Source organism: Cetorhinus maximus, chromosome 3, assembly GCF_964194155.1.
Source record: "Cetorhinus maximus chromosome 3, sCetMax3.hap1.1, whole genome shotgun sequence".
NCBI lineage: Eukaryota > Metazoa > Chordata > Chondrichthyes > Lamniformes > Cetorhinidae > Cetorhinus > Cetorhinus maximus.
In genome coordinates, this window is record NC_135881.1 from 140,235,753 (window position 1) to 140,247,312 (window position 11,560).

The 11,560-nt window shown below is 39.2% G+C and overlaps 1 protein-coding gene across 5 annotated transcripts in view; it reads left to right on the plus strand.

The window, feature by feature from the left end:
- LOC144678938 (sodium bicarbonate cotransporter 3-like) overlaps positions 1-11,044 on the plus strand; it is a 233,759-nt gene extending 222,715 nt beyond the window's left edge. For 4 of the 5 annotated variants that reach the window (XM_078539052.1, XM_078539048.1, XM_078539050.1 and 1 more), the window contains 3 exons: positions 4,624-4,724; positions 7,208-7,318; positions 8,981-11,044. In XM_078539052.1, coding sequence (XP_078395178.1) covers positions 4,624-4,724; positions 7,208-7,318; positions 8,981-9,062 — 294 coding nt within the window. In that variant the 3' untranslated portion in view covers positions 9,063-11,044. The remainder of the gene's footprint in view (positions 1-4,623; positions 4,725-7,207; positions 7,319-8,980) is intronic. The other variant, XM_078539049.1, reaches the window with a different exon arrangement.
- Positions 11,045-11,560: the final 516 nt, after the last annotated feature.

The window sequence follows — 11,560 nt, forward strand, 5'->3', positions numbered from 1 at the left end:
AATCAAGCAACTGCCTGACATAGTCATACTCACAGGATCATACCTTACAGATCATGTCCCAGACAGTAGCATCACCATCCCTGGGCATGTCCTGTCCCACCGGCAGGACTGATCCAACAGAGGGGACAACACAGTGGTATACAGTAGGGTGGGAGTTGCCCTGGGAGTCCTCAACATTGACTCTAGCCCCCATGAAGTCTCATGGCATCAGGTCAAACATGGGCAAGGAAACCTCCTGTTGATTACCATGTACTGCCCCCGCTCCCCTCAGCTGATGAATCAGTACTTCTCCATGTTGAACACCACTTGGAGGAAGCAAGGTTGGGCGACTTCAATGTCCATCACCAAGAGTGGCTCAGTAGCACCACTACTGACTGAGGGCATGGCTGCTAGACTGGGTCTGCGTCAGGTGCTGAGGGAACCAGCAAGAGGGAAAAACACACTTGATCCCATCCTCACCAACCTGCCTGTCGCAAATGCATCTGTCTATCACTGTATTGGTAGGAGTGACCACCGCACAGTCCTTGTGGAGACAACATCCCGTCTTCACATTGAGGATACCCTCCATCGTGTTGTGTGGCACTACCACCATGCTAAATGGGATAGATTTCGAACAGACCTAGCAACACAAGACTGGGCATCCACAAGGCACTGTGGGCTATCAGCAGCAGCAGCATTATACTCGACCACAATCTGTAACCTCATGGTCCAGCATATCCCCCACTCTACCATTACCACCAAGCCAGGGAATCAACCCTGGTTCAATGAAGAGTGCAGGAGGGCATGCCAGGAGGAGCACCAGGCATACCTAAAAATGAGGTGTCAACCTGGTTAACCTATAGCACAGGACTACTTGCATGCCAAACAGCAAAGCAGCAAGATAGGGCTAAGCAATTCCACAACCAGCGGATCAGATCTAAGCTCTGCAGTCCTTCCACATCCAATCGTTAATGGTGGTGGACAATTAAATAACTCACTGGAGGAGGAGGTTCCACAAATATCCCCATCCTCTATGATGGAGGATCACAGCACATCAGTACAAAAGATAAGGCTGAAGCATCCACAACAATCTTCAGCCAGAAGTGCCGAGTGGATGATCCATCTCTGCCTCCTCCAGAGGTCCCCAGCATCACAGATGCCAATCTTCAGCTGATTCGATTCACTCGATGTGATATCAAGAAACAGCTGAAGGCATAGGATGCTGCAAAGGCTATGGGCCCTGGTAATATTCCAGCAATAGTACTGAAGACTTGTGCCCCAGAACTTATTGAGCCCCTAGTCAAGCTGTTCCAGTACAGCTACAACACAGGCATCTACCCGGCAATGTGGAAAATTGTCCAGGTATGTCCTGTACACAAAAAGCAGGACAAATACAACCCAGCCAATTACCGCCCCATCAGTCCAAGCTCCATCATCAGTAAAGTGATGGAAAGGCCATCAACAGCGCTATCAAGCGGCACTTGCTTCGTGATAACCTGCACACTAACGCTCAGTTTGGGTTCCGCCAGAGTCACTCAACTTCTGACCTCATTGCAGCCTTGGTTCAAACGTGGACAAAAGAACAGAAGTGTAGAGGTGAGGTGAGAGTTACTGCCCTTGACATCAAGGCAGCATTTGACTGAGTGTAGCATCAAGGAACCCTAGCAAAACTCGAGTCAATGGGAATCGGGGGAAAACTCTCCACTGGTTGGAGTCATACCTAGCACAAAGGAAGATGGTTGTGGTTGTTGGAAGTCAATCATCTCAGTTCCAGGACATCACTGCAGGAGTTCCTCAGGCTAGTGTCCAAGGCCCAACCATTTTCAGCTGCTTCATCGATAATCTTCCTTCCATCATAAGGTCTGGAGTGGGGATGCTCGCTGATGATTGCACAATGTTCAGCACCATTTGCGACTCCTCAGATACTGAAGCAGTCCATGCCCAAATGTAGCAAGACCTGGACAATATCCAGGTTTGGACTGGCAAGTGGCAAGTAACATTTGCGCCACACAAGTGCCAGGTAATGACCATCTCCAACAAGAGAGAATTTAACCATCGCCCCTTGACATTCAATGGCATTACCATTGCTGAATCCCCCACTATCAACATCCATCCTGGGAGTTGCCATTGATCAGGAACTGAACTGTATTAGCCATATAACATATGAATTAGGAGCAGGAGTAGGCCACTCAGCCCCTCGATCCTGCTCCGCCATTCAATAAGATCATGGCTGATCTGTATGGAACCTCAACCCCACATTCCTGCCTACTAATAACTTTTCATCCCCTTGTTAATCAAGAATCTATCTAGCTCTGCCTTTAAAATTATTCAGACTCTGCTTCCACTGCCTTTTGAGGAAGAGAGTTCCAAAGATTCTCAATCCTCTGAGAGAAAAAACTTTATCCTCATCTCTGTTTTAAATGAGCGACCCCTTATTTTTAAACAGCAATCCCCAGTTCTGGATTCTCCCACAAGACTAAACATTCTCTCCACATCCACCCTGTCAAGACCCCTCAGGATCTTAAAGGTTTCAATTAAGTTGCCTCTTACTCTTCTAAATCCTAGTGCATACAAGCCTGACCTGTCCAGCCTTTCCTCATAAGGCAACCTGCCCATTCCTGGTATTAGCCTAGTAAACCTTCTCTGAACTGCTAATGCATTTACGGCTTTCTGTAAATAAGGAGATCAATACATAATGCTCCACATGTGGTCTCACCAATACCCTGTACAACTGAAGCATAACCTCCCTACATTTGTGACCAATTCCCCTCACAATAAATAATAACATTCTATTAGCTTCCCTAATTACTTGCTGTACCTGCATACTAACAAAGAACAAAGAAAAGTACAGCACAGGAACAGGCCCTTCGGTCCTCCAAGCCTGTGCCAACCATATTGCCCGTCAAACTAAAAGATTTTGCACTTCCGGGGGTCCGTATCCCTCTATTCCCATCCTATTCATGTATTCGTCAAACTGCCTCTTAAACACCTGCTTCCACCACCACCTCTGGCAGCGAATTCTAGACACTCACTACCCTCGGCGTAAAAAAACTTGTACAGTAGGACACTCAGACCCCCCTGAACCTCAAAGCTGCTCAATCTCTCACCATTTAGATAATAAGCTTTTATATTCTTCTTGCCAAAATGAACAATTTCACATTTGTCCTCATTATACTCCATTTGACAGATCTTTGTCCACTCACTTAACCTATCTATGTCACTTTGTAGCCTCCTTACGTCCTCTTCACAATTTATTTTCCTACCTATCTTTGTGTCATCAGTAAATTTAGCAACCATTCCTTCAGCCCCTTGATCCAAGTCATTTATATAAATTGTAAAAAGTTGAGGCCCCAGCACTGATCCCTGTGGCACACCACTCATCACACCCTGCCAACCAGAGAAAGACCCATTTATGCCAGCTCTCTGCTTCCTATTTGCTAACTAATCTTCTATCCATGCCAATATGTTACCCTCTATACTATGAGCTTTTATTTTCTGATAAATACTGTGGCTGTAAGAGCAGGTCAGAGGCTTGGAATCCTGCGGCAAGTAACTCACCTCCTGATTCCCCAAAGCCTGTCCACCATCTACAAGGCACAAGTCAGGAATGTGATGGAACACTCTCCGCTTGCCTGGATGAGTGCAGCTTCAACAACACTCGAGGCTTGACACCATCCAGGACAGAGCAGCCTGCTTGATTGCCACCCCTTCCACAAACATTCACTCCCTCCACCGCTGACGAACAGTGACAGCTGTGTCCAACCTACAAGATGCACTACAGAAACTCACCAAGGCTTCTTAAGCAGCACCTTCCAAACCCACTACCATCTAGAGGACAAGAGCAGCAGATACATGGGGACACCACCACCAGGAAGTTCCCCTCCAAACCACTCACCATCCTGACTTGGAAATATATCACCGTTCCTTCGCTGTTGCTGGGTCAAAATCCTGGAACTCCCTCCCTAACGGCACTGTGAGTGTACGTATACCACAGGGACTGCAACGGTTCAAGAAGGCAGCTCACCACCACCTTCTCAAGGGCAGTTGAGGATGGGCAATAAATGCTGGTCTAGCCAGTGATGCCCACATCCCATTAATGAATAAAAAACATTATTTTTGAGGTGCAATCTGTTATTAGGCAAACACAGCAGCCAATTTGGGCACTGCACTGCCATGTGTTAATTGTAGCTTTAACATAGTGTTGAGTTTCTTGTAGCATTTATGCATTCATTATTTTAAAGTATTTTTAGGGTCTTTAGGTATCTTTATTGAACAGTCTAAAAATGATTACTCGTTTCCAATCTAGCATTTAAATTTAACTGCAATGGCTTTAGGAATAACAGAAGTAATGCAGTTCTTTCTTACTTAATATTGTCAATTTTGATCTCGCTTCCTGAATAATGCAGCATCAGCATATCCAGGCATTTGCCTTTTTTGAATATGTCTTCAATAAGAAATTTTAAGCTACAACTGTGTTTGGACATTTGCAAGAATAAGAGAACAGAACTACAAAAATTTAGAAAATGGTACATTTTCAATGAATGCTTTGTTTTTGTTTAGTGTTTCAAATAAGGTAATTTTTACAATGACCCCTTTCAAAAGTGGTATCCTATGTATAACTTTGTACCTTAAAATTCTTTGTAGGAAGCTCAAAGAATGCTTGAAGTTGCGGAAAGCGGGACAGTGCAGCTTCCCTTAGAGGGTGGCAACATTCTGAAGATTCCAGTAAAAAGTATTAAGTACAGGTACAGTATAATATTCATGGAATAGATGGAAATGAAAGGAGGTACTTGTAAATGAATGCTAATACTGAGAAGAGAAAGAAGCTTGGTCATGGCAGACACATGGCTAAGTTTGAAAAATGTTTTCCACCTTCTTATTACCTTGCTAATCTGCCCCCCAAAATTGTTGTAAAAGTATAGCTATAAGTTTGCAACTTTTTCATTTTTTTGGAAGTAATAAATTTAAGAAAAAAAAACCACATGGTCATAAAATCTGATAATTCTGACAATTCAGTATAACTTCAGCTGAGAGTTATTGTGATAAAATGGCAGATTCTATTGGTATATATTCAACCCTGTTTACTCTTTCTGTCATGTTTCTTTTTGCTTGCATTGCCTAGTACAATCTAAGACTAAATGTTCTGCCTTTATAGAAAAACCAATATAAATCTGCTGAATGTCTGAGATGTGTGTGTAGTATACATAAAGTTAAAGCAGTAATAACCTGTGGCAACAAAAAAAATCCTAGATTTATCACATGTACACTTGCCATTAGAAACATCAAACCACCAATTTTGTTCTTCCTTGGGGCAAAAATGGGCCAGATGATCAACAAAACACAGATACACAGGTTTTCTGGTTTATTTTCCAATTAAAGCCAAATTTTGAGGGATGTTTGGACAGTTGTCTTTATGTCCCCTCTATCTGCCCCTCTAAGTCCAAGCCTCAGCTTCAGGTACATCTAGAGATATTCCTGGACTACCCCAGGAATTCCACTAGAAAAAGTCACTCTAAGGCCCTGCAAAAACCAAGCACGTGCTATTTTGCACTACAAATAGGCCCTGTCACAAAAAATTTGAATAGCAATTAATCCCAGTGGGGTAAATTGCTGTTTGATTCTGAGACTAACAATGTAATAGCAAGAGCGCTGCAGAACAGCCTATACATGCCTACTTTGAATCAGTGAAGTGGTACTCTGACTTCTGTACTGAGTGGATGGATGCTGGCACCTGGTAGGACCCTCGCCCTGTTAGGGTAGGCCACAGCCCTGAATTTGGCAAGGCCAAAACATTGGGCAGGAGTTCTGCCTTACTGCAATTCTTTGCAATGACAGAAATCCCACCCTAATTTTTACTATGTTTTGGCATGAGGGGAATTTTATTACCTCCACCACTAAAGGTGGGTGGCGATAACATTTTCGCCCTGTTGATCTGTAAACAGTGTATCTCAAAAATTAATGGATGGATTTCAACTTAACTTGGTACACAGCTAGGGTATGCCCCAATAAAGAACTGATTAGTTTCTGGCGAAGATGCGGATCCAAATCCTGGAATCTTTTATAAGATCCATTAACATTGGGAGATAAGGCAAATTGACCTTTTTTTTAGAATGTTGTGGGTTGTTTTATTTAGAATGTTGTTAATTGTTTTAGAATGTTGTGTATTTTCTCAGCTGCTGTGGTGGAATTTGTCACAGCTGTCAAATGTGAGCAGCGTTTTCAGAGCAGGTGTTAGACGTGGATTGGGCTGAAGTTTCTCAGTAAGATGGAAACTCTTAATAAAAAGATTTATTTTTTCAGCTTCGTACTTAGAGCATCAACCAGGCAAGGAAAAACCTCAGGGTACAGCTGTGTAATTTTAGTAATGTTGAGTTAACAGCGTGGCAGAGGTATGTGCTCTACTTAGTGCCCCCTTCACTTGTTACTGCTGTTTTTCACAAATTCTGCATAAGGATTATATTGGGGAAACTCCCCTGATGCTTTGGATAAACATACTGTCTAGTGTGTTACTAGCTTGTACAAGCCAAAATATTCTAGTTTGATACCTGGCCTATGCTGAGTTATCTGCTGTCATCCAAGGCAATAAATGGGTGCTATAGTTGGCTCCAATTGGAGTTAGTGGTGGGTTAAAAATCAACTAGAGTTCCCATTTCTATCATTATTCATTGACTGCTCCTGGACTGCCTCCCCTCGGGTGAATAGCATGTTTGCAGTTACTTTATAGGTGCATGTGTGATGATTTGTGATTGGGTGATTTTGAGAAAGCTGCTGCAACTGTGCTCCAGCATGAAATTCTTTCAGGAGTTTGGAGTGGGATGGCACAAACATTTTTTTAAAAATTGAATTTAGTATTAACTATACATTAGCTATATGTTTGGTATTGTTTTCATAAGTGGTAGCAATAGCATAAAAATATTGCTTTTTGATGCAATAAGGATTCAGATTTAATAGTTCTAAAAGATAGATGACAGCTAAATTAAACTCATCTTTTCATATTTACATGCACTGTGGATAAGGTGTAAAACTTTACAGCTTTGTAATGTTTTATTGAAACAATTCTGAGTATGCATGCAACGGTTACAAACCTTCAATAAACAGTGTGCATGCAGAATTGTGTAAATTGGGCAAGAGCCGAATGGCAGGGTGAAGGAAAAAATGAGGCCTTAAGAATCAGGTTTGTAATCCTGTTTGTACAGAGCACTAACATATAGATATGTTTGTCCTCTAGCCCAGATGATCCTTCGGTCGTAAACATATCTGATGAAATGGCTAAAACTGCTGTGTGGAAGGCTCTTGCCGTAAATGCTGAGAATGCAAAAGTTGTAAAGCTTGAAGCAAGGTAGCTTTTATTTATGAGCTTAATTGCTAGCCTGATGTCTAAGAAAGCATTCTGATACCAATATGTGCATAACAGTGGTTGCTTTTTAGATAACTTGGCACTTGTAGTAAAAGTTGTGTGTTACATTAATCACTATTAAAGCTGTATTTGTGTTTTAATATGTTCCACTTTCTGCATGGAACTCAAATTGTAAGTACAACCCTATTATAAGGCTGCTATGTCTTAGCTTATTAACTTTTCATGTTATGTTTTGAACAAAGTTATGAAACATTCAATCAATTATGATGCTTGTATAACATAGCTTTTTTAACTGGCAAGGATCACATGATAAACTGTTTTCAGCAAACATCATTTTTAGAGAAGTTGTAGTTTTCCTGAATCTCCTGCATGCTACAAAACGGTACCTCCAGATACAGTATTTCTGGTTGCATTAATTTCAGAGAACATCTTTATTAACAGTGTTTACAAAATAGTATATGTAATACTATCAAGTGATCAGGAATTGCTTTGTGTGTACCAGAGAAAAATGTTTATGGGTAACTTACTTGTCCAGCTTAAAGTTTTAAAAATTGTACTTTTTAATGACATTACAAAAATGACGTTCAGTGACTCAAATATTTTATATACAGTTGGTGCTGAAGCATAATGTTTTTGTGTAGAGAACCTGATACTGCACTGGACTGGGGCAGGGGGGCATATAATGGAAATAAATATAATGGACTAGTTAAGTGGAAGCAAATCTAATTATTTTTGAAATTTAAAAGCTTAGTTATAATGCTGCTAAACTGCTACTGTGATCATAAAGAATTCAAAATAAAGTACAAAAATCCCTATCCATATTTCCTTTGCTTAATGCCTTACAAACCTACTTAGAACTTGATAATCACTGAAGATATATTTTCAGTACTTAGAAATATATGGCCCTGAGCTCAAACAGGGGATTAATTTATGAACAAGAACATATTCATAAATAGACAACATGCAAAATTAACTCGGGTATCGAGGCCTAGGAGTTAATAAGGGAAAATGTTTGGGTATGTGTAAAACAGGCTACCAATTCATTGCTATCCATTTTAGGCTACAGCAGAAGACCACCTTTTACCCACTTGATTCATGTTTCGGAGGGATGTTTTTAAGGAAACTGGATCATTAAGCTGTTTAACAGTATTGTTAGTGGGCAAACAGATGAAAGGAACCTTTTAACAATACACCAGCTTTTTATATTCAGTCTTATGGTAGTTTATTTTAAAAGTAAAATTTCTAGAGTTAGTATTTAATTATTTTCAATGTACCTTTCTTAGGCTAAATATAACAGACGGAAAGTTATATGTGTATAGTTGTGAAAGAGAAAGATGAATAACCCAATGAAACTTGATCTGTATTTCAAAAAAATTAGCTTTATTAACATAAATTGTACATGAACAATTGATAAAACTTAAGTTATAAAAATAGAACTAGAAGTCTTGGAAGCAGATACAACTTGCGCATTAAAATGTGTACAATATTTGTATTTAGAGAGGCTGAACTGATTATGTCCCTGCCTTTCTTTCATTTTGTTTTCTTTACTAGTCGAGAGTGTGTGGGCGTACAAACGTTAATATTTAAATTACCAAAGCAAAAACACAGCAATACATTTTCCTTTTCCTTGTTACAAATTTACAGTCCTGAAAATACAATGGATGTCAAAATGAACATTGAAGAGGTGCCCTCCAAAAATGTCCTTGATGCTGAAACCTCTGTATGAAACATGCTGCATCCTTATCAATCAAGAAAAACTTCTCTTTTTGAATGCTACTACTTGAGCCACAACTGAACCTCTGGATCCTTTGCAGGAAATAGAGACCTGTTGCTGGACTAATCAGTGTCTCAGTCAGAGTGAAACTCTTCTGACCAAGGTTGTCTCGCCTTTGTACTATTCTACGTCAATGCAATGCCAGCTATTGTTTCAATCTTCATATCTACAGGCTCAATAATTTTAAATTTACAATTTTGGCAAAGGCTTATGAAGAGTAAACAAGCAATAACCTCGTACACAAGTTTTTAAAAAAAATCTGCTTCCAACATTTGACTTGCTTAGTGGTAGTACCAGAAAACGATGTACTCTTTCAAAACTGGAAAGTAGTACAAAATGAACACAGGTATATAGTCTGTACAAAAAAAGTATGCATATGTTGCTTATTGACATTCTTCATAATCCCATCAAGATAAGTAATAGTTAATAAAATTTTCAACCAAATCCTCATAAATCTATCTCCTCATCTGTCAATGATCCTTCAGAATTTTGATGCTACTGGATAACAATGAGGTAGCATGAAGTAACAAGTGTTTTGATAGGATATGATAGAAGAGCAGGTATGTAAATTGGTATAATGTACCTGAGGGGTGTACATTTCTTGACTACACTGGTGTAATACTGGTCTGTTGTTGTTTTATTTACAAAATGGTGTATCAGTTTTGCAATACTGATTTGAGACTATCTGCATCTGAACTGTTTACATTTAACTTTATTCAACATGATATACTGTAGGCTTTATTTAGCATTGCAGTGTGTTATATGTTTTATTTATTTATATTTACTCAAATTTATTCAAATTGCCATGCTATATGGAATATAAAAAAGATTTGGCTAATTTTATAAAGATTGTTGTTGTATTTTTGTCTTTGTACTTTAGATATATAGAGTAACCACTTTCTATGGGCAGTACTGTAGTTATAGTATTAGGTCAGTAACTCTAGAGCCATCTCAGGAAATCAGGATCTTCCCACTGGTCCACGTTGTCATGCTTTTACACAGTTTGTGAAGTTGTTTTGTCTTCTAGACCAGATGAAACTTAACATTTCTTTTGACCAGCCATGTTACTTTTAAGTGGGGACAAGTTCATTTATCTTTAGTCTAAAACACAATGCCAATGCAACACACAGAATTGTATTCATCATTTGCATTCAATCATTGCAAAATAATCACCAGATAGCCAAAACACAAATGGTAATATTGTGAAATGTTTGATTTGTATCCTTACACTGGTTATATAGTTACACATATGACAAGTTCTGTGGATACATTCAGCAGTAGACCCATTTCCTGCTTCTGTTTTATTAAATGTACAGATTGTAATCACTGTAATTGAATAATTGCGTTTGCATAATATAACAAGGGATGTGAATTATAGAAACTTATTTTAATCGAGTGTCAGTTGGTGAACTGAAGTTTTCTATTTAATTTTTTAGGTTACGCTAAAGAATAGTATTGTGTTGATACTGTTGACCGTTAGATGCTAAATACAGTATGAGATTTTAACAGTTTGAGAAACTGGTTTCTGGCAGGGACAGTTTAGTCCCATTTGTTTTTTTCTTTTAAATCTGCAGTTGATGGTAATTTTATGTCTTCCTATGTTCTGCTTATTTAATCACAGAACAAATAAAATCCCGAGTATTCATCAATTTTCATAAAATTGTCTAAGTTCAGATAATTATGGTTAAAGTTTTTATGACTATTTCTAAAGTACAGTAGTGATTTCATTTATTTTTGTAAGAAGACCCAAAGCAATGTAAAAATGTTATAGCAATCCATTGTCTTAGTTTAAATGATGATATATGTGCATAACCCAGATTTTGTTTTCTTTAAGGACAATGTCCTGCTTTCAGTTGAATATTAGAGGAAAATAACTATTTTTTGTAATGTCATAATCTGTTAATGAAAGCAATAAAGTCTCTTATTGTATTAAATATGATTTGATGTATGTTCTTTATAGGCATTTATTCAAGGACAGAATAAGTAAAAGACCTCAAGGAAGTAAAATGATCTGCAGTACTGTAATGTTGATTTTACAGACAGCGTTGCATTTGAGTTTGAATTTTCAATATTTTTGATTATACCCATTTTGACAGTTTCCCAACTAAAATTTCAAACACTAGCCTGGATTTTAACTGCCAGGGTTTTGGAGCGGAAACCACACTGGCAAGTTAATTCTTCACCTGCCTTTGGCAGCATGAGGTCGGGTCAGTATTAACGGTTGGACTTCCTATAAATTCCCACCCAGAACAGGTGGGAAGTGGCAGAAAATAGATGGCAACATTGGGTTTCAGGGGCATCCCTTCTTCAGAAGGGAAGGATCTGCGGAAGTGGAGGCCTAATCTTCCTAGCTCAGTACAGAGGAGTGCTCTTGCTACCCCTGGGTTTAGAAAGGAAAGAAATGTACTTATCTTTTTCATCCTTTTTCTGGGTAGAATACCCTTCTGTCC